This window comes from Anas platyrhynchos, chromosome 4 (assembly GCF_047663525.1).
Source record: "Anas platyrhynchos isolate ZD024472 breed Pekin duck chromosome 4, IASCAAS_PekinDuck_T2T, whole genome shotgun sequence".
Classification (NCBI taxonomy): domain Eukaryota; kingdom Metazoa; phylum Chordata; class Aves; order Anseriformes; family Anatidae; genus Anas; species Anas platyrhynchos.
The window spans coordinates 48,511,060-48,537,886 of record NC_092590.1 but is presented as its reverse complement, the minus strand read 5'-3'; the positions used below and the strand labels follow the sequence as shown (position 1 = coordinate 48,537,886).

General features: G+C 46.7%; 1 protein-coding gene across 7 annotated transcripts in view; it reads right to left on the bottom strand.

Annotated features, from left to right (window-relative positions):
- Positions 1 to 26,827, bottom strand: part of AFF1 (ALF transcription elongation factor 1) — an 80,084-nt gene that overhangs the window by 21,798 nt on the left and 31,459 nt on the right. For 5 of the 7 annotated variants that reach the window (XM_038178717.2, XM_038178715.2, XM_038178719.2 and 2 more), the window contains 6 exons: positions 22,267 to 22,387; positions 20,931 to 21,839; positions 4,929 to 4,973; positions 3,739 to 3,825; positions 2,928 to 2,964; positions 2,493 to 2,544 (listed from right to left, as the gene is read on the bottom strand). In XM_038178717.2, coding sequence (XP_038034645.2) covers positions 2,493 to 2,544; positions 2,928 to 2,964; positions 3,739 to 3,825; positions 4,929 to 4,973; positions 20,931 to 21,839; positions 22,267 to 22,387 — 1,251 coding nt within the window. Of the gene's footprint in view, positions 1 to 2,492; positions 2,545 to 2,927; positions 2,965 to 3,738; positions 3,826 to 4,928; positions 4,974 to 13,673; positions 13,807 to 20,930; positions 21,840 to 22,266; positions 22,388 to 25,616; positions 25,652 to 26,827 lie in introns of those variants that run through there. The other 2 variants (XM_038178716.2, XM_072037539.1) reach the window with 2 other exon arrangements.

Sequence of the window (26,827 nt, the reverse complement as noted above, 5' to 3'; positions counted from 1 at the left end):
ACTGCCGTTTTCACCTGAGCTGCTGGTAAGTGAAACGCAGTGTGAGAACATTGCAACCACTTAACTTCAATTTAGGATCACGGAAAAACATTGCTCCCACTTAAATTCAATTTAGTATCAAGGAGGAACATGAAAACTTTATGAGTCACACTTCTGCATGGCTAGACAAAGCCAGTTTCCCCAAAACAAGTTTTCAACAAATTGCTAAATAGCCTACTTAAAGAAGATAAATCTGCCATAATCATCTTTAATTAGCTCAGCGCTTAAAAGATGCTGAGTTTTCATTTGCAGGACCCGCAGCTTATGCACACACCGTCAATATCCCTGTGAATCTATTTATAAAGAGCTCTTTTTGTGAGATGAGCAGCGCTAAAATCAGCGCAGCTTGCCCAGCAGCTCCGCTGAGGGCACGGGCGGGCCCCTCTCTGCAGGCCTTGCGGAGGATGCATCGCAGAGGCTGGCATCTCTCCCGTGAGCAGGAGGGTTGCTCCCATTCCGGCACGGCCAGGAACTGACCTGGGGGCTGCATCCAAGAAGGAAAGCCATCTGGGAACCTGTGCCTGCTCGGGGATGCTGGATGCTTAATTTGGGCACACAGATGCCCAGGGATTTCAACCTCTAATTAAGCAGCACAGCACAAATGCTGTTTGTGTTCAGCCAGCCACACTTGGTAACACGAGCTACTATCGGCAGCTGAGTTTTCCGAGGGTCACGTGGCTTCTGAAGAGCAAAGAAAGCCTTGTTTGGCAAAGGAGAACAAAAAGGAGACAAAAAGAAGGAATGCATCGCTTCAAGGGGAAAACGCAGGGCAAGTCCTTGGGCAAACCTCGGTTCAGTCCGTTTAGGATGTCAACCTAAGCCGCTCTGTTCCTCTGCCTTCAACTGCCTCTGTCCTATGGCCATGGTAAATGAGAGCTGGCTCCAAGATGCTAATAAAAATCACCACGAAGGGAAAGACATTCACTGATGGACATCAGCAAACCGAGGTTCCCTTTATCCCCAAGGAGGACCAGCCTGTGAAGACAACCAATTCCCAGGGACGGGGCTTGAGCTGCCTTGTGCCTTCCGCCCAGCTGGCCCCAGAGGGCTTGTGTTTGTCTTAGTTCAAATGAAATCCCTAAACGCAGAGGCTCAGTGAGATGTTAGCAGAAACCAGCAGCAGGAAGATTCTGGCTGCCCTTTGGAGACCGGTCAGGTCAGGAAGGCTTGAATGAAAAGCCTGAACACAAACTCCTGCAACTCAGCTGAGGAGGAGAGCTCTTGCTTGTGCCCTTCCCAGGTTTTCTTTATTTTAATTGAATTATTCATTATAAGTTAAAAAAAAAAAGAAGTGTAAGCTTTGTAGTTTGCAGTTTACAGCCTTCCCTGGAAGGATACAGTGTGAAGCAAAACGAGCTCTTTATCACTGAGCTGACAGGCATTTAATGCCTGGGCGATTGACTCGCACACAGACCACTTAGCCTCCTGGATGTGGAAAGGTTTCTATTATTCAGAGCTCAGAACCCATCAATGCTGCCATCTGGCCAGGTTAATCCTGAAAGACTCAAAGTCAGCCCATGCAAAACTACTTGCAAGAAATTCCTGTGATTAACCTAATTAATAGACAACCACTTGAACCTACCAGGACGCTGCCAAGTTTTTTTTATTGTCATTATGGATCTTTCCCACCAACTTACAACTTGATATTGAAGCAATACAAGTATTATCTGGCATTTCCTCCCTGCCTCTGTAAAACTGTTGCCAAGATTATGCACAAAGATCTGGGACTCCAGTTCTGAGAAGCCTTCTCAGAGAAACCATAAAATAATAGGGGAAAGAAGAGACAAAAAGCGACAAAAGAAGAAATATGTAAACAACATTAAAAAAAATCCAGGACCCCACTTTGCACCTTGCTAACTTGGTTAGATAATGTAAGCTGAGGTTTTTAGAAACTTCACATGAAGGTAGTGTTTTTGGAGGGGTGGAGGGTTTAAATAAAATTAAAAAAAAAAAAGAACACTTCTCAGGAACTTTCCCTTGGACAATTGAAAAAAAATACCCCATGATTTCTATACAATGTGCAAGTTTTCACAAATTTTGTAAGCATAGCTTTACTAACCTTCACAAATTCAAAATGGTATGCTAAATGGATCAGATTCAGTTTGTTTGTAATTTATGTCAGTTTAATGCATGATTAATGCACACACTGTGTGACAAGGTATTAAGTAGCCACAGATTAACAGAGCAAAACCCCCTCCACTTGGTATATTAAGTTGTGTGGTTTTGCTTTTTTTAACACAGTAACCATAAACATGAACCAGCAATATTGCTGTGGCTGTAAGTTCCCTCCATTGAAATTCTCAGAGAAAAACTGAACTAATAAACTTTAATCTTCAGAAACATCAAGTAAGGCATATTTTAATTCATTACAGATTCTTTTAAGTAACTGCATGGTAGTTAAAGTAGAGCATGGTAGTTTAAGTAGAGCATGGGAACTGAGTCTGGTTACTTACGATGTTCTTGGTTGAGAACTAGGCAACGTTTTTGAAGGTGCGTCATACTGTTCTGCAAATCAAAAACAAATCAGTTCTTTTTACTTGCCTCACATGAACTGTATTTTACCCTATGGTCTCTGGGTGTCACAAATAGAAAGTCACTCTTCCAGGATGTAATCCTTTGCCAGTGAGATTATTCATCATCCTAAATGGGATTTCCTAACAAAACAGTGTTTGTTCTCTGCTGAACTGCTGCTTTACTTTCCAAGTAAGGAACGTACACAATCTCTGAGGCATTATCTAAATTCTTCAGTGTTCAACCAAGCCCAGGAAATTGTGCTCCTTAATCAATGTAAACATTTGATATTTCTCATCAATCTCGCACACACAACACACAAAGTTATCTGTAAGCTCATACAGACATTGCTGCGTGTTCTTTGGATTTCTACTTACTCTGATTCTGTGCTACAGATCCAACGTGCTGTGATTCCTGCAAAGAAAGGACAAAGTGAAAAGTTGAGAATAAAATACACTGGCCCTCTCTCAATAGCTGCACGTTAGTGATGTGTTTTCAATGTGTAACTTACTGTAATAAAAGTCAACCTAACCAAAGCTTGCCTTTGAATTGTCTAAAAGTTTAGGCTGCTCTGACGTAGTTTAGCACAAACATGATGTGCTACTGCCACCAAAAATGTCCTGCTGGCAAACGAGCAGTACGTGCCTTTTTGAAGGAATATAGAAAATTTTGACAGAGCTGCCAAGTATTTCTGTTTAATGCAGTCAACAAATATTTTTCTTGAAAGTTAAGATTAAAGATTTTTGTGCTGCAAGAGACAGGAGATGCTTAAAATGTTTCTGCAAAGTAGTCACATTTGGAGACCACAATTCGAACAAGCAGCTATGTCATCTAAACAGCATTCATTCATCCTTCTCTCTGGCTCAAACATCTTACAACTCTAAAAATAGAAAGCTTGCTAAAAAAAAAAAAAGGTAAAAGATAATCACACTACCACATAGCTCACTCAGAAATAATTACTCATAAGCACCATCTGATCTAATTCTCAGTAAAATTATGCATTTCACGCAGCAGTTATGTAATGTGAGATCCACTGTGCTTTCGTTTATCTGACTTCTTCAAAAGATAATCTCTCCTGACAGCCTTTATCTAAGAAAGGGGCAGGGTCAAAAATTAGATGAATGCACATGCAAGCTGGAAAGCTGTCTTTAATACATCAAAAAGTCTGGCAAAAAGAGGCTGTTTTACCTTTGCTGGAAATGGAAATTTTGAGGGCTCTGCCGTACTAGGTGTATGAATAGCTGTCAGAGGAGGTGGCCATGAGTGGGTCATTTCCTGGAAAGAGATAGAGAAAAGTGGATTAGGGTATTTTTGCTGATACTTGCAGTGAAGTTTTAAGCTTAAGACTCATATCTACCTAAAGTCCTTGTAGGCTGAACTGCAGACCTTAGAGACGGCACCGCAGTGAGAACCCATCCTTGGGATGCAGCATCTGCCCCACAGGGAGCACTTGCCCCCCTCTGCAAGCACACTCGCATTGCCCAAGCAGCAGCCATCTCAGCACAGCTCGCAGAGCTAAGCGCCTACTGCGTTTGCAGCATTTGGCCTCAGCATTACAGCTCAGGAAATAATAAAAGGAAAAGCAAACAAAACCTGCACAGGAGCAGCTGTGGGCTTTTTCAGAGTGCAGGCTCTGGGCTCGGTGACAGCGCATGTGCGAGCAGAGCAGGGCAGGGCACCATGGGACGGGGCTGGCTGGGTAGGACCAGCCTCAATGCCCGTGCTCGGCTGGCACTGCTGTCGACATGAACATCTCTACTGGGCTGTAATTTTGAGGCGCCTGTTTTCATCAAGGCACAAAAGCTCACAAGCGGCTCCAGTTTCCTTATCAATTAGGAGCAGCGTAAAACATGAAAATTTACAGGGATGTGATTCCATGTGGCTACCTTTGGCTCTAGAAGCAGGGATTGGATAAATCTAGGAGGATTTTGTGTAAGAACTGGAAACAGCCTTCAAGTAACCCATGTAACCATCTGGTCATGTAATTATCACCCTCGTCTTCTTGTTTCTCCCCTTCCACTGCTCAGCTCACTGCTCTCTACACTCTCTAGCTGCGCAATCTTAAAAAAGACAGCAAACCCCTCAATATACTGCTCTACATCTCTTCAGGCATGTGTGCACGCTTCCTTTTGGTTGTGTCAGTGTCTCAGAAACATTTAACAGCAGCCCCCTGGCCTGGCCAAGGAGCAGCTCTGGCTGGTTCAGGGGACGTGCCCATCTTCCTCTTGGACTGCATACTTCTCTGCAGCATACCCAAGGACGTGCTTCTGGTGTTTGCAACACCAGGTGATAAAAAAGAAGCAGAGCAGTATTTCCCCCCTACATATTATTTTAATGCAAGCGAAATGTAAGGAAACACAAGGTTTAAGAGCACCTACCTTCAGGATTTCTTCAACGCACTGGACATCACTGGGGAAGGTTTGCTACAACAAAAAAAAGAGGAAGAAGTGTGAGTTCGTTTCAGTTTTACCAACTGACACTGGGCAGATAAACTCAGCAAACATTTGCTCACCCCTGGTTCTATAAGCTTCATGGAAACACATTAATTAAAAAAAGCTAGCAAGAAGTAAAAGGCAGATAATAACTTGCTTCTACAAAGCTTGCTGTTTTCAAGTATTTAGCAGAAGCTATATTCTAAGAAATTTGAAAAAGAAAGTCTTCAAACAGCATCTCCTGAAGAAATTATGTAAAGAGAAACAGAGCTTATTAAACAGTGCTGGGATTCTCCTCATTTTGGGACTTGCCTTCTTACTTCTACGCAGCCATGTGCACTCAGCCAAACAAGAAACTAAACCCCTAAGATTAGAGAAGGCAAAGTAGAGGTGGCTTATAAATAGAGGTTATTGTGCACCTAGAGCTTGAATCCCAGCTGTCGGACTCATGTCAGCATCAATCGCCATTAAGATATTGACATTTAACAAACAGTGCAATCGTGAGGCACAGGAAGGACAATCGTGACAGTGCAATCATGACAGTGCGATCGTGACACTCAGTGCCCGCACATGAAGGACTCTCAACTGTTTTCCATACGCTACACCACAGGGGAAACAGCAGGTGAGGAACCCTTGTGCCCTGCATCCTCATTTGCCTGTGTGCACACGAAGCCCTCATGGAACAGTACTCATCTGCCAAGGATTTGACTTCTCTTCAGAAAATCACGCAGGGCTGCTGCTGACCTTACTCACCCAAGATCAGTGGGAACTGAAATTAAGAGTATTTTGCTTTGCTCTATAGCATCATTCCTCCACCAATGAGGTTAAATGCCAGTCTCCTGTAACTTAACACATTCAGCTGCATAGAAAGTAGCTTGCCTTATGCAAAAGGAGGGGGAGAAGCTAAATAAAGTTTAAAAACCGATTAGAGCGTTTATAGCACCTTTGCAGAATCCTCTCCCCATACGTACCAGGGCAGCAGATAATCCGCTGCTTTGACTACGTGATGAGATTTAGGTGTGCCCATTACAAGTCAAACAAAGCAGCTGCTGAAGGGTTTAGCACCTCTGTGGTCCTGAGCTGAAAGGGACTTCAGGATGGCAGCCAGGGTAATTTCCTGCAGCCCCACAAAGGCCCCAGGAGTTCTGCAAGGACTCACTCTGATTTATTTCCAGGTCTCCCCAGCACGAGCCACTCCAAAAACTGTACTCTTTCATGAGCACAGAGCTCTGCTCGTGCCCTGAGGCCAGCAGGGCTCGGGCACATTCAAGGGAGCTGAACAGAGACTTGGGGGACACAAAGAGCCACACAAAACCAGACCTGAGGCTGCTTGAGCAACCAGCTGATGCACAGAGATGCTGTGCATGCCATGGCCCCTTTGGAGCTCTCTCTGATGCCCTGATTAGCCACACGCTAATGCTAAGAACCAAAACAGAGTCCACGTTTACAGCTACTTCCCATTTATGCCTATATTTTAACAGAAACATTTACCTTGCCATTTGTTTTTTCCATGTCAACCGCATGGACTTTCACTGTCTGAACATAGCGAAGACCACAAAATCACATCTGCAGAAAGGGTTTGCTTGAAAACAAGAAGTAGGACAAACCTGGAGCAAAACCTGCTGGAGTGTCCTCACCTCACCTGCATTGCACAACTGGCTCAGAGCAGGAGGAGACGGTGCACATGGGCAGACAGACTCCTCTACTCATGCTCAAGTCACACCAAGGGACAGCACATTAACTTCGTTTCAGCAGCAGCAGAACACTTCTGGGCAGCTAAAGTCCCCCCTTTCCACTCTATAGTTATTCACGAGCTGCACGCACACAGCTTCCAAGAGAAGCCATCCAACAACGGAGACGATGCATGTTTGTAAACAATCTTCTACCAACCTTGATTACGAATACAGAAACATTTTGCAGCATACTGACAAAAACTGCCAAAATTTGAGCTTGTATTACCTTGTTACTCAGAACAAACGCAAGCACGACTTTGTGCAGATTTCTCACGACTGTGAGGAACCTCAGACACTGAGCAGATTATCCTCCAAGGGTGCCTAAGTGCTCTATCTCACAGAACAGGCTGAAATGCATCTATCAGGCACAGACAGCAGTGAGGATCTCAAACCTGGCTTGCTCCATCCATGTTTTTTAGAGGATGTGGCGACACAGCTGCTTTCAGGGAAAGCTGAAGCAGTAACACCTATTAATCTGCTTGTAAAGCATGTAGCAGAACAGCTACGAAGACAGTGCGAACACACATGTGATGAGCATCTCTTAGTGTAGAGCAGGCACCGCTGTCAGCACGCGGTCGGCATGGGTGGCCATAGAACATGTTGTTAAAAGATGTTTCTGTTCTGCTGCAGACGGAGCACATTTGTTCAGCAGACCTCTTGCGTTCAGGCACTTAGTGATTCCCCGTAGCATCTGACGCACGGGAAGCCCTTTCTTCAGATGCCAAAAGACGACTTCTCTCAACTCACAGATTCACAGAATCATCTAGGTTGGAAGAGACTTCCAACATCCCCTAGTCCAACCTCTGACCTAACACTAACCAGTCCTCCACTAAGCCACATTACTGAGCTCTACATCTAAACGTCTTTCAAAGACTTCCAGGGATGATGACTCCACCACTTCCCTGGGCAGCCTGTTCCAATGCCTCACAAACCTCTTGGTAAAGAAGTTCTTCCTAACATCCAACCTAAGCCTCCCCTGGCACAACAGAGTATCTTCTGAATTTGACATCGTTTTCCTATCATGAGTAACTACTGGTTCGACAGTCTAGAAACAGGGGGCAAACGGAAATGAAAATGAGATTAAATAGACAACAATGCTAACAAGGTTATCATGCCTGCAAGCTTTTTTTTTTTTTTTTTTTTTACTTTGTGATTCCTCTCACACAGCCTCATCCAGCAATATTAAATATGGCCTGTACAGCAAACATTTTCTATGTCAACCTGGCAGACAACCATTGGCTCTTCTACTTTTTCTTTCTCTGGTGGCTTTCTCTTTTTGGTGACTCAGCTCCTTGAACCACCTTGCCACAGCACCAGGTGAATACCAGAAGGGGTACAAGCAAGGGGGAAGGACAGCTCATGCTAGCACTCAGCTCACACCTGTAAGTAACAAAATCTTCATTTTACACAATGTCAGTGCTAGGTAAAACCGTGGAATCCAGAGCTGGCTACACCTGAGGTCAAAATCTCCTCTGAAAGCACGGAATTCCCGGCTTCACCCTGCTCCTGCAGTGCGAAGCTCCTGGGAGCTCCGGTGGAAGAAGTGTTACAGGTCCTGGTGTTCTTCAAACCTGGAGTGCCTCTTTTGCTGCATCTCATACTGCATAACTTGAAAGTAACTATTTAAAAAAAAAAAAAAAGATGAACTGGCTATGTCAGCTTTTTGGAAAGATATCCTCCCCTGCAATGTATGTTTTGCTACCTGCTCATTTCCTGTTCCCTAGAAAGCATGCAACTAGGTGCCACGACGCTGCATGTTCTTCTCTTGCATGTACTAACCCAGTCCAAAGTATTGTTTTTGCCTCAGTTCTCAAGCATGGATTGGATTTCTTTAACTGTTTGCAGCTTGGCAGATGGGAAACAAAAGCAAGCGATGCCTTAGAAGCGCAGGACACGCTTAGGAAACTCACCGCCCTCAGGAGCTCTCTGAGGCATAAAACCACACTGGTTTCCCCCCTGCACGTTTTATCAGCACCTGCCCCTCTGATACTCAACCAAAAAAAAAGGAAAAAAAAGAAAAAAAGAGACCCCTGCAAACCACAGGAGAACTGACTGCACGTGGGAACCTGTGGCACTGATGAAGAGCTAATAAAAGCAACAAAGCTGCACCAAAGAAAAGCGGTGCAGGAAGGTAGATTTTCCTCTGATTTCTTTCAAGTTCTCAGATCATAAGGTTTGGGTTGGTTGGTTGGTTTTCTTTTGTGTTGTTTTTGTTTGTTTTTCTCTAAGTATTGGAAATTTGAAAAGGAAAAATACGGAATCTGACCTAAAACTTGCTGAGCTGATTAAGTCTTTACGCTCTTTCCTATGAGCTCTGGTAAGTCAGTAACAAATCAGACTGTGCAGACAGACTTAGAAACAAGCAAGAGTTTAAGAATACAACCACCCCTTCCCTGACTTCAGGGTGGGAATATTTGTGTCAATTTAGGTTTTCCCTAATGCTATTTCTCTAGTAAGCTCATTTATTTCATTAACTTAGAGTCAAACAGGAGCTGGTATTATCTAACGTGAAATCTTTGTTGATGTGATTTGTTTAAAGCCTCGAATTTGACCCAGTTAAATATATCCCTAACGACTGGCTCCAAACATGACAGCCGCAGGTTTTAAACACCATTTTGTTATGGGCATATTGCCCTGGGTTTCATTACCACTGTAAAATAACATACAGACAGTACCTGCCAGCGGGGTCCCTGTAACAGCAGCTTGAATGCTCTAGGAAATTCGGGGAAGTGCTGTCAGAGGCAGGCACCGCCACAAGAAGGCAAGGCAGTTTTCTCTGCAGGTTGCCCAGGACCAGGATTAATTTTCACAGCGGGTGAAGAATTACCACAAGACTCATCGTTTTTGAGGACGGAAGGAAGCTCGCTCGAGTTCAGCAAAAATAGGACAACCACAACGAAAAAGGTACAAGAAGAAATGGAGAGGAAACTGAAACAGAAAACCAATTTTATAAGCAGCTGCTTCTTGACAAGGAAAAAGCCTCTGGCTCATATTTCTTTGTCTGAAGGAGCACAGCGCTTTGTGCAGGTACATTTTAATAAAGGACCTTCCAAAATCATGAGCTGCTGGAAGGAAGTCCTGCAGCCCTATTAGCCCTGTCCTAACAATACTACGGCTGAAACCCAAATAAACAAAACATCAAAAGTAAGCGCAGCAGCAGAGCCTGAGTACAGCCATACAGACCAGAACTCCAGCCAAGGCTGATGATTTCATTAGTTAATTAGTGTCCCCTTGACGTCTCCAGAAGGAAAACAAGGTGTCTTTCAGCGTAAGTGTTGACGGTATGGAAACCACTTGTACAGGAGCTGCAAGTCATGACTTGGAGTATTTTTCCCTTCCAATCCCCCCTTGCTGCAATTTATGCCATTAGATACTTGTTACACTATTTTGAGTAGCCTGGCTCCAGCAAAATGTTGCTCGCTGCAGGTGATGGAGATAAAGCTAAGCAAGCTGGAGGTCTTTAAAAGAAGTTTAGACGTAGAGCTCAGTGGTATGGTTTAGTGGAGGACTGGTTAGTGTTAGGTCACAGGTTGGACTGGGGGATCTTGGAGGTCTCCTCCAACCTAGAGATGTTTCTGTGAAACACCATGATTCTGTGAAAACAGAACTCGGACCAGAGGCAGTTTGTTTTTGACAATATTTGTCAGATGAATAAACGAGGCAAATCTGCACATGTGCTCTGTTGGCATGTGTTGTAACTGAGTAAGGAGCATGAGTTCAGAAACTCAAATGATGGGCTACGTATTCCCAAGGTTTTAAATTTCTCAGTAGCTCCAGCTTTACTTGCTAACAGGATATAACTGTTTAAGAGTCCATCTTTTGCTCAAAGTCAGCAGGAATTATGCTCTTAAAAGCAAACACATCTTTGCTGTCGGCTCCAGACAGCATTTGACAGCAAATTCTGATCTTCACTTGAGTTCAGCAAAGGCACGATGGCAGTAATGATATTTGTTAAAACCATCAAGGGAACAGATGAGCAGACAGATTTCACCTCTCTCCTTACATGAGCAGATCTCTTCGCTGAGAAACAGCCTAGGTGCTATTTTTAAAACTCAGGGAAAAAAAAAATAATTAAGGAATATTTTCAAGTGCTTCCAAACCAAGGGACTCAACCTGTGGGAAAGAAATAGCAGGATATCCTTTTGCTTGTCGAGGCAACTTTCGCCATTGTTTTACAAGTGACCCGAATGCAAACAGCGCGTTTCTACGCTGTATGTTTTGGAGTCGAGAGAGAAGAGCGCCTTATTGTCGGTAACACGACTTGAAGTCACATATGCTGAGAGGAAAGGTCGTCTCCCTGAGAGGAATATTAGACACACGTCCCAGAAAGCCCCCCAGCCTTGCAACAGAAGGCTCGAAGCCTGTCCTGTCGGCACCTTCACCCCCTCCTCTGCACACAGCTTTGTGTGCTCGGCAGCGTGCCTGCCCAGGAGGTACGGGGGTGTCCTCCCCACCTCCAGAAACACTTTCCAGGCAGGATAGGAGGCTGCTGGGTGCATTCTGAGTTGGCAGCGTGGCAAGGCCAGAAACCAAAGCTGAGAAGACAGGAGAAAGGCAGCTGTTTGCTCCTGTCCCCTCCCATCTACTCTGGAGGGGGGAAGCAGCTTCTCTGCTTATTTGAAACACTCAGACTGCCTTGTAACGAAAACCCCACCGAGGGGAGATGGCTGCAGCATGGATCACCAAGACACCAGCCAAATTCTGCCGAAGGAAAAGTTTTTTGTGTCTTTCCCTGCAGCAACTTTAGTGGACAGCAAACGATGAGTCTTACTTGCAGCCCTGGAATATATTCCTCTTGACCAGACAAGATCACACGGCACAGAATATATTCCTTCCGCATGTCCAGCCAGTGGGGCACAGCTGAGGACCAACAAGCTACAGGAGAACCTTTAGCACTGTGTCTCCTTCAAGGGAAAACATTCAAGCTGCAAAAACACACCTTCCACCTTGAACAGATGGCATCCGACCCAGCCTGAGCTACAATGTAGTCTGAACTGCAAGGAGCAGACAGGCTGGCAAAAGAAACCCAAAGATGCCTTTTCAAAGGAGGTGAAGGCTGGAAGTCTTCAAATTTGACTCAGCTTTGTCTCCCGCGAAGTTGGTTTGCCCCGTTTTCCCAACCCCATAGCATTCCTCGCAAACCACTGCCATTCAAAATGCAGCGTGCTGAGGGCACATCATAAAAATCCCGGGTTCTTACGCAAGGGAAAAAAATGCTCTTCAAGTAGCGAGCATCTTGAACTACAGGCTTTGAAAGAAATATATGTGCAGTGCTAACACAGCATCATTCCACACATTGTTTGCTTTACAATAGACTCTTGAAATGTGCAGCCACCAAGCCAGTGTTTTCATGCTAGGGACACAGAAAATACTTGTAAATACAGACAGCAATCAGCCTTAAAAAATCATTGCAAAGCACTCACTCAAAATTTTCTACACCTACATGGGTTTGATCTCTAAGCTTGAGGAATTGCTCCTTTTTTTGTTGTTGTTTATCAAATTCAACATGCATTAAAACAAATATTTGAGTTTAGGTTCTGATTCCAGAGGGAAGCTGTCTTGTAGAAGCCCTGCTGATAGGGACACCTAGCTCTCTAAACATCTCTCAAGGTAAGGGAGCAGCACTGCTGTGTTGTCCATATCCACTCTAAGCAGCCAAAGAGGAAGAATGATCCTCTGAAAACATGAAATACCCACCAGAGTTTTTCTAAAACTGAATGCTGCCCATGTTTTTCTTTTGGCTTAACAAAACTTAACAAGCAAGTCAAGGACATATTTCTGGCTGTGGCAATAGCTGAGCTACTCAGCCTTTATGAGAGTGAAGTGCACGCCTGGACCAGCCACCCAAGCCCAAATATCTGCGAGGGGAAGCTTGGGTGAAGTTTCACCATTTGCTAATTCTGCAGCTGACCAACAGGCTAACAATCAGCCCCTTTCCTTAGCGGCCAAGGCAAACATCAGGCTGGCCCTTCCCTCCTGCGATTCAGGAAGAGCTCCATGCTAGGAACTGGCAGAAAGGGATTAATAAATACAGGAGCCTGGAGAAGCAAGCCTCACAAGTGGCAATGCCTTCTGCTAAGCCAAGCTGGCTGTGGGGCAGGAGACACCTCCTTTGCAGCATCAAGCTCTTTTTGGGTCTGAAGGGCAAGGCGGCTGCAGGCTGTCCTCTGTGTGGCTGGGGATGTGGAAAGGTGGCTGGGCTGAGGGCAGAGCCTGGCTGGGAAACCCAGCCAGACCTTTTGCTCAGAGCAGGATGGAGATGTCACCTCATCGGGCAGCATCTGCGACACTTGGCTGCAGATTAAAAGAGCACCTTGATGTCTGAGGACATTCATAAACGTCTGACCAAATGCACAGGAAAAATGGAAACCTGCTAACGCAGTATAGAAAGTGAAATGAGTAAGCTGGAAAGCAGAAGATGGAAAAGGCAGGAACATCACCTTTTCCAGCTGGGAGTTAAAATATTCTGCTGCTAAGAACAGTAAGATACAACTTAATTGTCAAAGTATCATCAGTAAGATGATGAAAACTAGCAGCTCCAGCTTGGGAAGGCGGGGGGGAAGTACTAAAAATGATTCAGGCAGCAACATCAGTAGACATCAGTCAAAATGAACCACGAGACCTGAAACTTTGACCCCTCACAGAGGCAAAAAAAAAGAGAGGCACAACCGCCAGCAGCCGGCCTGTGCTGAGCAGGACATCAGGGCAAGAACAGCTTTCTGAGTGCTCCTTCCAAACCAACACACTGATAGAGTCAGGGGACAGCCAGGAAGAGCGCAGCCCCCACTGCCTGCCTTCCCAGCACCACTTGGCCATGCAGGGGAGCAGCCAGACGCAGGGTTTTCCAGCTGGCCATGGCTACGAGCCCCTCTGCCCTTCCTTCGGGGGCTCCAGAAGCTGCTGCCAGCCCGCCCCGAGGTCCCAGTGGCCAGCGCCGGGCGTCGCTTGGCGCGCTTACCTGTGAACATCTGGTAGGGCCTTCCCGCATGGCAAGGGAGATGTCCTGGCTTCATGCATCCCCTCGCTGGCCCTACTCGGTGTCACGGTGCCTTTTGTGCTGGCGGCGGCCCTGGCAGGAGAGAACTTTTCTTCTCTTCCCTCGCGCCGAGCCACAAGAAGCCGCGAGCACTCCCAGGCAGAACTCCCTTGGCTCCTCTCCGAAAAACGCTCTCTCAAGCACACGGTTGCTTAGCAATACTCGCCTTCCCCCTGTACGGTTCAAATTGGCAACATCTGTCCCTTCGGCACTCTCCACTCACGCAAGAAACGGTGCGGAGAGCTTTAAGATCTCCAGGCAGGTTGGCCGAAGAGGTTTCGCGTGAGCTGCCGCAGCTGCTTGGGCGCTGTTCTGCTGGTGTATTTCCAGCCTGGATGAAACGTGCTGCTTCTTCCAGAGAAGAGGCACACAAGGGAAAAAAATGTCTTTTGCATCCGGTGGGACTCACCTATTAAATCAAATACAACAAGTAGCTTTTGCTGTTTGTGTAATTACTTCTGCGTGCTTTGGCTTGGTTTAAAAACAACACAAAAAACCAGCCTGCCGTGTGGATCCCCGTCCACTGGGATTGGGCTCAATTCCTCCTAAGGATATGCACACGCATCAGGAGAGAGAAAACAAGGGAATCCAGGAGTTGTTTGGGTACTCAGAGGCACAGAAGCTGTGTGCAGCCCTGACCCCGTGCCCTGCTCACCTCTCCTGAAGCTGCCCGAGGAGCACAGGGCAGGATCCATGCCTCTGGATGGAGCTGCGACTGAGCTGGGGATTTCAGCCACATGAGGGGATAAAAGCAACAAAAGCAGCGCGAGATCAGAAAGGGATCCACCCGCTCTCATCTCTGAGAGCCTCAGAGGGCCACGGGGAAGATCCAGGTGCAAGGCTCCTTGTTTGAGGGTTGGTGCTCACCCCTCGTGATGTCCATGGCTAGTGGTGGCTGGAGGAGACTGAAAAACCCGTGCCACAAATGCAGCCCTTGCACCTCCCTGGCATGCGTCGGGGGGAAAGTGGGTAGGGCAGAAAACAGTGGAGAAACCCAGTGCAAGCTTGGTGAGGCACGGGGGAGAGAAGAAGAGAGCAGAAGGCAGTCTGACATACCCAACCAGCTGCTCATCCCTTTTTTTTTTTTTTTTTTTTGCCTCTTCCATCTTGCTTTAGCAGAGAGTAACATGCTGCCACTGCAAGGATCCGCTGAAGCGTGAAGTTTTCCCTAAGGGTTTCTGAAATATGCCCCAACCACAGCAGCCTGGGTTGCAGAGGATAGATGAAGTCAGCCGTGTCCAAGAGAGAAGAAAAATCTTTTTCCAACCCCGAAAGAATTATTAAATAAATCACAAATTAAAGACACCTTGGCCATAGCTCACAATTAAACATCTTCTAGGTCAGAAACGAGCCAGCTCTCAGCTTTTCATTTTAACAAGCTTACCACCCCAGGCGGAAAGAGCAAGAAAATCATCTGCCAGTGGCTGCCTAACACGGAGTGCACCACGGATGGTCTAAGCAGGGGGAATTTTTTTCTTCCAAGAAGCACATTTAAAATAAATCAAGACTTTTTGTACCCCCACACTCAGAGGCCTTACAAAACTGCAGGATGACGGAGGCTGGGGCACCAGGCAGAGCAGCAGCTGAGGCCAGCACCGTCACTCCTCCGGGGCAGATCTCTGCCCTGCTTGAGAAGCCAGCTGCTGGGGGCTGTCTTTGCTTTGCAGCCCCTGCCACCAGCGCTGGCTTGCATGTTGCCTGGTTGCAAGGCTTGGCTGCCATCCGCTGCCAGCCCTCCTCAGGCTTTGTGCATCACCTTTTTCTTTAAAAATATATATATTTTTTTATTACTCAGAACGTTGGGCAGTCACAATCACAGTAGCAGCTCCTGCTGTACTTACCACAGCGGATTTCTTATAGAATTTCTCTTAACCACAGTTGCAGGATATGCATTTCACTGCTTAATGCACAGCCATTGACGTAAAATGGGTTATCAATGAAAAAAAGCACCTATTCAGATACGCAGCATTTAACGAGCACTAACTTCGTGCTGCACAACAAACAATGCTAATTAAAAACGGAAATGCTCTCACGTTCTTCCCAAGTTCAGCTTCTTGGCTCCTGACTTGGCAAACCACAGAGGACCATGGGTTTCCAGTTGTTTTTGCTTTTTCCCCCCTTTTTTAAGCAGCACTCCTTTATGCAAGGCAAAGGTCTACACGCTGTGTTGGAATCACAGCTGATTCCAGCCAGGGTGGCTGATCACAAGCCCTTCACAGGCAGATCAGCACACCAGCAAACCTCAACTCCCCACCATGGTGGCAATGAATACACTGTGCTAGCTCGCTTCAGCACAAGTTTGTCACAGTCCAGAGAGAAAGCAAGCACAATTCCCCTGATATTTGGTATTCTGCCTAAGAGCCAAGACCAGATCTTGGATCCAAGCGAACAAGCAAGGATCTGTGTGATCTTAAGAGCCTTGCAGCTGGGAACTGGGAGCTGAATGTGACCGGAGTGCACCTTCACCAAGCGTAAGAAGAAGATGAACGAGCACTGCTGATTTATGACCTCTGCAGTCTGGCACACGAGCTTTGAACATCAGCGCCTGGTTCAGCTGCAGTAACAATACAAGATGTCCTTTTGGCTTCTGAACCAAACACCTGCCTCCTTGCCCCGCATAACCTCACCCTCCAGCTCTTCCAGAGCATTCTTTGTACTCAGGACCTTAAGTAAACATTAAAAAAACAGCAGTAAAAACTGTCATTAATGTTTGATCTGCTTGTTTTGCAGTCACGCACCAACAAAAAGACAAATTTACACAATCCTGGCGAAGCAAGGAAACCCATCTCAAGCCACATTTGACACTTCTGACCACGAAGAGGGCAGCAGGGGAGACACATAACTAACAACCTGTGGCTTCTCTCCCGGTGCGAAGCAAAAAACAAACACATAAAACCAAGGAGAGTCAAAAAAGGGAAAGGAAATCAATCTTTCGTCCCCCACACCCCCATTTAATAAATGTTAAGTAAATATAAGGTTGGTGGAAAGACGAGAATAGCACCTTAATCCAGGACTAAAACAATACATTTATTTCTAGTTTGCAGGGCTCAACTGTCTGGCCACTTCTGTCAGTGGAAGAGTTCAGTTGCCATGGAAAGAAGTCACTGAACACCTAAAATGGACTTTTTATTTGTCATCTAAATGTCTCGCTAAGTATGTAGTCACTACCATATGCTATACCACGCTCACATTTTAACTGGTGACCCTTCAAAGATGTGTGCTGCGGTGAACAGGGCTCAACGACAGCAATCCCACTGGGAAAGCTGAGATCTTTCTGTGTATCTGTGCCTCAAGGATAATGAAGTACTACCAGAAAGACCTTTAAGTGTTTTTGTTTTAAACGTTGTTTGTTTGTTAAACTAGTTGCTTCCCAATTCACTTCCCAGTTTGTAGGTGAAAGAGGTGGATCCTGTGATGCTTCATCACAGGAGATAAAGCAGCTACCTGCTAACGTTAATAAAGCTGCGAGGAAAACAAAGCCGAATCTCTTAGACAACGTGCCCTGAATAAAGCTTTAGGATTTATAAACACGCTCTCTCAAACCAGCCTCACTGATTCTGGGCCCTGCTGTCAAGCCAATTCCCTTCCAGGCATCTCCTTCTTTGCAAGTGGAGGCAGTAGGAGCGTTTCTGGTAGTGCTGCAGCTTTTCCATAAGAGATGGAAAGAGAGACTGGCTTTAAAAGCATCTCTGTTTAAGAGCTGTGAAGAGGTAAAACTTGGCACATTTAGAGAACGGATATGTTTAAGCTTCACACATGATGTATTTTTTATTTTGTTATTTTTATTTTTTAAGTCTTCTCACAATAAATTTGGACAGCTGCCTTGAAGAGAAAGGAATAAAGTTTGAAAGCAAAGTTTTTTATTTGGAAGAGAGGGGAAAGGCTGTTCAGCTTCTGTATATGAACGCACAGTGAGTCACCACAGTTATCTGCTGTGGATTCATTCACTTGACAGCGAATCTGCTCGGCTATTCAGACTGGAAGGCTTAACTCATCCCTGCTGCCATGAGCAGAAGCTGTTGATAATGAATTCACAGCTGCAGGTGACACACGCCTTCAAAATTCAACTAACCACAAACCACGTGGTCAAAGAAATGGCCTTCCTAAATGATGTCAGGGGAGATCACAGGAAAAACTGTACTCTGCATGTGGCTGTTCAGCACAATTGGGGCTGAAGGGGATAAAGAAGAAGTGTAAAACCAGGCTTCGAGTTGCTGGGAGAAAGGGGGAAGAACAGCAGTGTTTCTTGCTGCCACGCTTCACCAAAATCATACAAGGGCCAACCTCTGGCTGAAGGATCCCCTGATTTACCTTCCCAAGATCCTACCTGCCCATAAGACACCTTGCTGTTCCCTGGAAGCAAGCCAGCCCACCATTCCCCAAGCCACTTATCTCAAACTGCACATCCAGCACATGGACTTGTCCAGCTGTGCCATCATACCCTTTTCCCTCTTCACTCTCCAGGCTTTACATTGAAAAACTGTGTCATTAATGACAAAAAAAAACAAAAAAAAAAAACACATACACACACCAAAAAAAAGTAAACTGAAGCTCAAATGGGCAGAAAATGGTCACAGATTTTCTACTAGAGCTTATTGTAGTCATTATTCCAAATGCCCGTGCACAGAAAACAGTCAGCAGAGGTCACAGCCTACCCCACGGGAGGGTTATTCAGCACATTTACTCAAGGGGTCATCTATCAACTTCTAAGTTGTCCAACCATATAAATGAAATCAGGGTTTTGGCTTGTGCAGAATCGTTTTCTGCATTAGCTTTGATTCCCTTTTTACTATATTCTTACTCTGCCACAGACGGAATAGCACTCCTGCCTGAGCACCGCCACTGCACAGCTCTGGCAGCTGTAGGATTTGGGATAGGCATTTAGAATCAAAGCCACGTGCTTAATGGAAAGCGAGCAGAGAGGTTTCATTCAGCAGGCAGCATCGTGGCTAGCACTGCCCTGTCTGAGCTCAGATTCAAACAGACACATCCACACACATGATAATACAAAGCATGGGATGTGAAAAAAGATAAGACAAAAACAGTAATGGAACCAGAGCTGGGAGAGAGCAGGGAAGTCTCATTTCTGACAAGTAAGAACTCTTTCTCAACAGACAAGACAACACCAAGACAAAACTCAGGCTTTACAAAGACAGTTTTAAAACCAGAAACGCCCTTTATCTTTGGGGTAATGAAGAATGGGTAGTGAAGAAGCTACGACCCCGTGCGTTGCTTTATTCCTCCCCCAGGAGTAAAATATCTGGTCGAGCAAATAATAAAATCCAGACCTCGCTGTTCTGTCCTTTCTGAGTTATGACGTGCAATGCCCAATCTACTTGGAAGCAAATGCTGTCTCTCAGCATGAAACTATTTTCACAACTTCTTGACAATGTCATTTTGCCAGCTTCCCCTCATTTTCCACAAGAAATTGCCTACGGCTACTTGCAGCTGATGAAAACATCCCCCAACACTCTTTTCCATGAAAAGCAGACCGCGCCCGTCCTACCCCTTTTTATTACAAATGCAAAATACAACTTGAAAAGCATCTCTGCAGGTCAGCACCGTGGGTTCCTACATGCTGTAACACACAGGCATGGTAAAGCATCCCAAAACACGTGGAACAATATTGCTCCTGCTCTCAAAGTGCTGCAAAGGGTGGGCTGCAAGCCACTTGACCCTACAGCGCGTCTCAGAACCCCAAGATTTGTCCGCCACCACATCTGACACATCAGATAGGTGGCCTTGGGGTAGGCACAACCAGACGGAGTACAATGAGGGATCTTGGTGTCTCTAAACAATTACAATGGAAAGGGGAAGCACCCCCTGGTTAAGAAGCGACTGATTCTGGCCACTCCTTCCCTGAAAGTCTCCCCCACAGCCTCATAAACAACATACCCCAGTGACTTCACGGCAGGGCCCAAACGTAGGTGCGAGATGCCTTCTAACGTTGTCAGCAAAGCCGTCCAAACCACTCTGACAGCTGCTCTGGGCTTTTTCTCTGAAGCCAAAGCTAAAACAGACTAGTCTAATCCTGCTCAAGTGTGCCAGTCTCTAGCACACACCGCATATAATCCCTAAACATCTGAACTTGCAGAGAAAGCTACACCAAATATCTGTATCCTCAGATGTTTTCCCCTGCTGGCCCAAGTGGCAGCATTACCTTCTGAATTGCATGCTCCATGCCCAGCCTTGTTGCAACCTATTGCAACGTCTCAGCCTGGAAAACACCAATTCATGACAACAACTGCAAGGGGAGAGTACACGATAAAACGGCATCTCAGGACTGAAATCTAACTGCAGATCTTCTAGGCCATAGACATGATCAAGGTGCAGATGAAGAAGCGTTTGGCTCTCAAGAAAATGACACGTACTAGGAAGGAGCTGTTCCTGGATGCGTGTGAATAACTGCACATTTACATGCAGCAGATCTTGGTCTTTGGCCCAGCTGCCATCTTCCCACTGCCAAAACCACAGCTTCCCATCCTATGCCTGTTGGGACATCCCACTTTCTCACTCCTTGGGAGAGAAAGAACAAGAGCTAGAACAAAGGTATGCTCAAACACGCACTCCAGGCCGCTCTGTACTGCTAAGAACGAGCAAAGAGCAGACTTGTTTTCATTTTTCTCCTGGCTGGGACAAGGCAGAGGGCACCTCCTTTGCTTGTATGCCAGATATTACGGAACTTCTGGGCTCTTAACATTGAGACGTCCTCCTCTGTGCTAAGATTTAATTAAGCCTTCAAAACGTGCTCAAAAGGGATGTGAGGAAGGACAAAACAGAATGGTGATGTGTTTTCTGAGGACACTAGGCTAAATTTTTCTGGAAGAAATCTACATCATGTTTCCTCTTCATCGCATTCTTGCCTGACGCACTACGGTGAGATCTTGCAGACTGCCTTTGGTGAACTCTGTGGTGCTCAGTCACTTACCACAGCACCCCAAAAACCTGAGCCTATGGGGTGACCGTAGAAATCACCAGACGATCAGCTGTCCCAATATTCTACCAGTTTTTGGGGCCTCTACCCCCCAGCACGGAGATACAGCGTTAGAAAGCAGCCTCTCTAACCACAAAACCATCAGCGCTGCCAGTGGCCAACAGAACAGCAACTGTTTTTCAGTGACCTGCTCTCTCACGGCTTAAAATACCCCGCCAGCCAAGCCCCCCGACCACTGCACTCACCTCAATGGGCTCAGCAGGGATTTTCAGCTTGGATAACTTGGCTTTGGCGTTGGCCTTCAGATCTGAGATCTTCTCGTACGGTTCTGTATGGTACTCCTCTGGGAGAGGCTTGAGCTCCGGGGATTCTACTGGGGCCTGATCTTGGCCATCCATCGGCCTGACGTAGGCGGTTGGTTTCTGCTGCATTGCACTGGTTTTTGATGGCAAAGGTGGGGGAAAGGTCTGCGAGGAAGGCTGAGTGGTGCCAGCCAAGTTAACGGCTGAGCTGTCCCGACTTTCATTCTCCTGTGAGCCTGCCACTAGGTCCTGAGGTGATTTCGTTTGAGTGTAGGTCGGCCCATGACTTTTGCTGCTGTTCTGTGACCTGGAATTAACATGCTGGCTGGAATGTAGAGGTGACAGGGGCGTCACTGGAGTAGACAAAGGTGACAGCAATGGAGAAAGCTGCAGAAGGGAGGCCTGCAGTTCGGTAGCACGACCCTCACCAACAGCGCGCCTCTCGGTTCTCTTGTGGCGAGAACCTGTGTGACCTTCCTGTCCGCCGTGACCATGTTCTTGACCTTGGCTCCGGCCGCTGGACAAGCTGTGACTCTTGGCGTGCAAACCTGACGCTGGTTCTGCTCGTGATTGTGCCTTTGGGTAGTGAACGGAGTGGCTTGGAGGGGGGGGAGCTACAACCGGAGGTCCCATGTGTGGATGGCGGCTCGCATGGTGGAATGCAGATGGTGCATGGCTGGTCTTTTCAGGGAAGAACGGGCGATCAGGCTTTCCTTGAGGGATCAGAGGAGCGATGCTTTTTGGTATTCCTATGAGATTCTGATGGCACCTGGCGCTGATAAGCTCCTTGACCTCCTCATAATTGCCCAGCATGTTCTGAATACGGCTTGACAACTCATCCTCTTTGTTAGTCTGAAACAGAAGAACAGAAAGTGGGAAATTTAAAAAGCACAGAAAAAAAAAAACACAACTCCAGAGATCCAGCTCGAGAAGAGACACCCTTCAGGATCTTATTTTAACCGCCACGCATCACAACTTCAGTTAGGCACGCGCATTTTGTTTCTGCAGGCAGTCTCTCCTAAGAGAATCAGACTGCTCTTAGCAGCTTCCAGGCTACAGGAGGCCCCCAAATGAAGCTGCCCACCCCAAAGGCCGAGCTGCACACTGCCACCTGCAGAGCTTTATGAACACACACTGCTGATTTAAGTGAAGCAGATGGGATGTTACTTTTGTTAATATTGTACTCAAGCCAACCATACTTTGCGCAGAGGCCGTGGCTCTGCTCTTCTGCCCCAACCCTCCTTTCTCCTCGCCCTCCACCACATGGCCCGACCATTACCTTGTAGGGCTCGGCAAAGAGCGGGGCGTTCTCACTGAACTTGTCTCTCTCCTGCAGAGCCTCCTGATTCCGCCTCTCTCGCTCTCGAATACGCAGCAGGTTTCTGTCCTCATTGTACAAGCTTCAGGAAAGAGAGAATAAAGGGTGGTTAACATTTCACCAGCACCGCTGTCAACAGACATCTCTGTGCACAACCCTTGGTTTTCAGACAGCTGTATAACACATAGCCATATTTAAAGAGAAGGTCTCAGGAATTTGGAAAATACCAGGCCCAAACCCTTCCTGAGCCACAAATGCACAGTCCTCGCTCCACCAGCCCTACATTCAAACAGCAATAAAGCTGTCTTGTATGCACAGCGGGAAGACTTCATGGAAAACCAGACGCTGTAAGCCAATGCTCCTCTGTGAAAAACTACTGCAAAACAAGGAAATCCATTGCTCAAATATTTCTGGACATTTAGAAAGAAAAATCATGCCAGCGTAGCATGTGGACACGGGTATTTCAGCCCTCCTTCACCACTGTGCAGCCCACTGCATGCATGCAGATCCTCTGCTACTTTTAGTTTGGCTCTGAAGCATCCCAGTGTGGAAGGGACGAGCCACATCTCGCCCACAAGCAATGCCTTCTCAGCTATCACACACACACAGCCACCTACTGAAGGTTTAATTTGCCCTAGAGGAGCAGAGGTTCTGCTCCAAGAGTTAGCCAAGAGGTCTGAGGACTGCACAGGGGTATTCCTGACTCTGCGCAAATCTGGAAGAGGATGCTGCCTGGTGGCAAATTTCCATACATGGAATTGCAGCAAGGATGTACTTGTGCCACTGAGGCAGAAAAACACATTCAGGGGTCAGAAGACACACATTTAAAATAGTTTCCAACTTTTGCTAGTGCTGAATCGTTTCCAAACATAGCAAACCAGAAGTTTCCATCTCCTATACTTCCAATTAGGCCACTTCTGAAAACAATGCAAGAAATTAAAATAATAAAAAGGACCTACAGATCACCAGTTTGGTAAATACTCTCAACCCGTCTGTTAAAAACAATATTAAAGAGAAACATTTCCTCTGTGCATCTGATGTCATCTTGCACGTGAAAAATGTCCGATCTATAAGCAGTTTGCTGGTCAGCTGCCCTGTGTGTGCACACTGGGAAACCTCTGCCCAGCCAGATGTGAGAGAGACCGACTGCAGAATAAAAGAATTAGGGCAAATTAGACAAAATCTTGGCTGCATCCACTCCCTGAAACCGTGTGCATGTGAGAGAGTTCTTAAATGAGTGCATTTCATGTTGACAGTATTTTCTAAACATTTCTGTCCGAGTTATCTGGAAAATTTTTCTTGAATGAAACATCATTTTCCAAACATTCCAGGAAGTAAGAAGTGATTCCGTAAATATCCTTTATATAACTCTAAAAAATATTCCCTTCAGAGCAAGCACGAAAAAGCCCTCAAACATCTTTTTAACTGCTAAGAAGTTGGCTGCTAGCACCAAGCAATCCCCTGACACTTCCCTTGTACACAGCTGTGAGATTACAGCCCCATTCCAGGCACGCTGATGCCAACCAGAGGATAAACTTGTTGCTAGATGAGTGAGATTTAACGTGGACCAGATCCTTTCCCCCCTTGAGCCCTGTCCCATTTCCCAGGTGGCCGCAGAAGCCAACAAAAGTGGAGCAGGGTGGCAGCCATCACTTCTTCTTTTCCTGTCTCCTTGCGTACAGTCGTCCCTTTCCCTGAGCAGACTGCACGGCTCCTTTGCAGGCAGCTCTCCTGACCCCTGTTTGGGCTCATTTCCTCCCTCACTGTGACCACGTGCTGGGCTCCAGCTCTGCTCCCAGCCTTGACTTCTGCCCACCGAAGCCAGCACCAAGTCTATATTAGAGGCTAACAGCAGCATTCAGTTCAGTGCCAGAGATACAACGGGAGCATGCACGCAGAGCCAACTCCTCGTGGTGCCCCGAGTCCTCCCCCAGCCACACAAGTGGCAAGAAACACGAGACACCCTGCAGCTAAAATTAACTCTTCCTCCTGGCCATCCCAGGAGACAGCATTTGCTACTACAAACAAACCTGGGAGTGTTTACACACAACACAGTTTGCTTATTCTGGTCACATGCCACATATATTTTTTTTTTTCATCACACACACCTCTGAGGGAAAGCAGAAGACACACCTTTTGGACATAGTCCCAATACAGGCTGCAAATGACTTCCTAAAACACGTTTCTCCACCATTTCCTTTTGCTATCAGTTGTTTGCTAGCAGTCAAGTTTTCCCCTGGCAGTGCTTAGGGCCGTTGTTTCCATTGTTCCGTGGGCAGGAGGACACGTGAGAAATTAGTGGACACAAAGGGGATCTACTTTTTGCAATGTGACAAAGAGTAAAAAGAGCAAAGCTCCTTCCCCTCCATCATGTCTTTGGATACACATATGCTTTTTGGCCTGCACGGCACTGACAACACCTCAGGCTGCCTCAATGCACACCGCGGATACCAAGCGCTTGGTTCTTTGCACTACAACTGCTGCACTAAATACCCATCCTTGGCTTTGTTTGTTTTCTCCCAAGTGCTTATTAAATTACTGACAGCGTTGGCTGAAGTACAATACTCACAGATACTGTGCTAGCTTTCCCCAGCACGGATTTTGCTAATGCAATTGGCAGATTGTTGAGGCACGCTTCAGATCCAGGCCTCCCGCGGGTGAGCTGCTGAGCTGGCATAGCTCTGTGCTGAAGCGTGAGATCACAAGGAATGAAAGCAGTTTAAAATACTCATCTAAACTACACAGAAGGGCAAAAGCAGCAGACAAACCATCTGTCAAATCTCATTTTATCTCCCCAGGTGAGAAATGGTTTGCCTCTTTCGGTGAGGATGGGGAAGACGAAGGCAGGCCTCTTGGAGAATGCTGTCACGACCACAGGAATAACTTCCCTTCTCCTAGCACTTGCTCCTGACCGTCACAACGACCTCAGTTACCTTCAGATATCCCTTTTTTTAAGCCTGCCTTGTTGTTTAGCAAGGCTTTCGCAGCAGGACCCAAGAGCTGAGATCTGACATGGCTCACTCTGGCGGTGCCCCCGCCGCAAGTCGCTCAGGGCTCGCAGAGCCTCCAGCTGATGTGGGGAGCTGGGACCAGGGGAAGGATGTCCACGATGTGAAGGATGTCCACAACGTGGCCTGTGCTCTCCCTGTGCGTGATAAACCCGTACAGAATTGACTCCGTATCAGCAGTTTTTGTTAATGAACGCTGGGTAAGAAGGGCAGGAGCAGTAACCTAGCCAGATGACCTTTCTTCCAGAAAAAAAGGCCCAAGATCACACCACTATCACCAGTAAGCCAAGACTGAAAAAGCACCTGGGGTGATCCACAAACATCAGCACAAGTGCGTGTGTATCTTGCTGGCGGGAAGGGCGCTGAGGTTATGAATCGCTTCTCAGCTCGAGCCAACGAGTGGAAATTCTGACCGGGAGGCTTCGCCTTTTGGTCACTTGTCCCAACTTGTGGAGCAGGTGGGTGAGCCAAAGCCCACTGAAATAGGCAAAAATATCTTTATTGACTTCAATGGACTGCGTGCTGGGCACCGAGTGAGCATTCTTCAGTCATGCAAAACAGGCCTGACCTTGGGCACAGATGAGCAACGCAGAAGGAAGGAGCGTCGTCACTTGGACGCTACGCAGCAGCTCACAGGGCTCAGCTCCGGCGCCTTTCCAAAAAGGAAAACAAACAACAAACCTGAAAAACTTAAACATTTAGAGTTTGAGCTGCTAGGCGTTAAATGTAAACCGAAGCAGTAGTGCCATATTAGTGCTTGCACCACAGGACTGCATTTTGTCCTCTTCACCAGAAGCAGTAACCTCACAACTATTAAGATAAAGCAGACTGTGTGTGTGCACATCCATCCAGGAGCAAAAACTGGCTGGAGTGGAGGCAAGAGGAACATCAGTGGGAGATTTTGAGAACGCAAAAGGGGGAACGCCCTGGGGGCTGTTTGTATTTGTCCTGCTGGGACAATGCCTGCTGTCGGCAGGGAAGGATCAGGGCTCTGACTTCACGCTGTGCCCTGTCACAAACGTCTCACAAGCTCTCGGCTTAGAAAAGAGAAGCAGAAAACTCGCAGGCAGTTCAACAGCAGCTTTAAGAAGGATCCAAGCCACGCATTATGACCTTGCAAATTGTTTTCTAAAGCACCGCGTCCATGTGGATTACGGATATCCTTCTATTTCTAGGCTGGCAAGCATCCAAACTCAGAGCCATCGAGCTGTTTTCCTCACAGGTCCTGATTACATCCAAACAAAAGGAAAACCCTACACAGTCCAAACTTGCATCTCCTGCAACTGTAATATTTCCAAAGAGACAGAGCTGTCTCTGCTCTGTGTTATCCCAGCGCTGAGCACGAAGCACCTTACGTGCTGCCTGCTGCAGGAGCAGCAGCTGGAACACGTCTCGGGACCTTCTCTTTCCCTGAACCCTCCTTGACCCACAGCCCGCTTCCCAGCAATAAATTCTTTTTCAAGAGTGTGTGAAGAGAAGAGGAGGAGGGACCGAGGGGGTGGAGGGATGCTGCG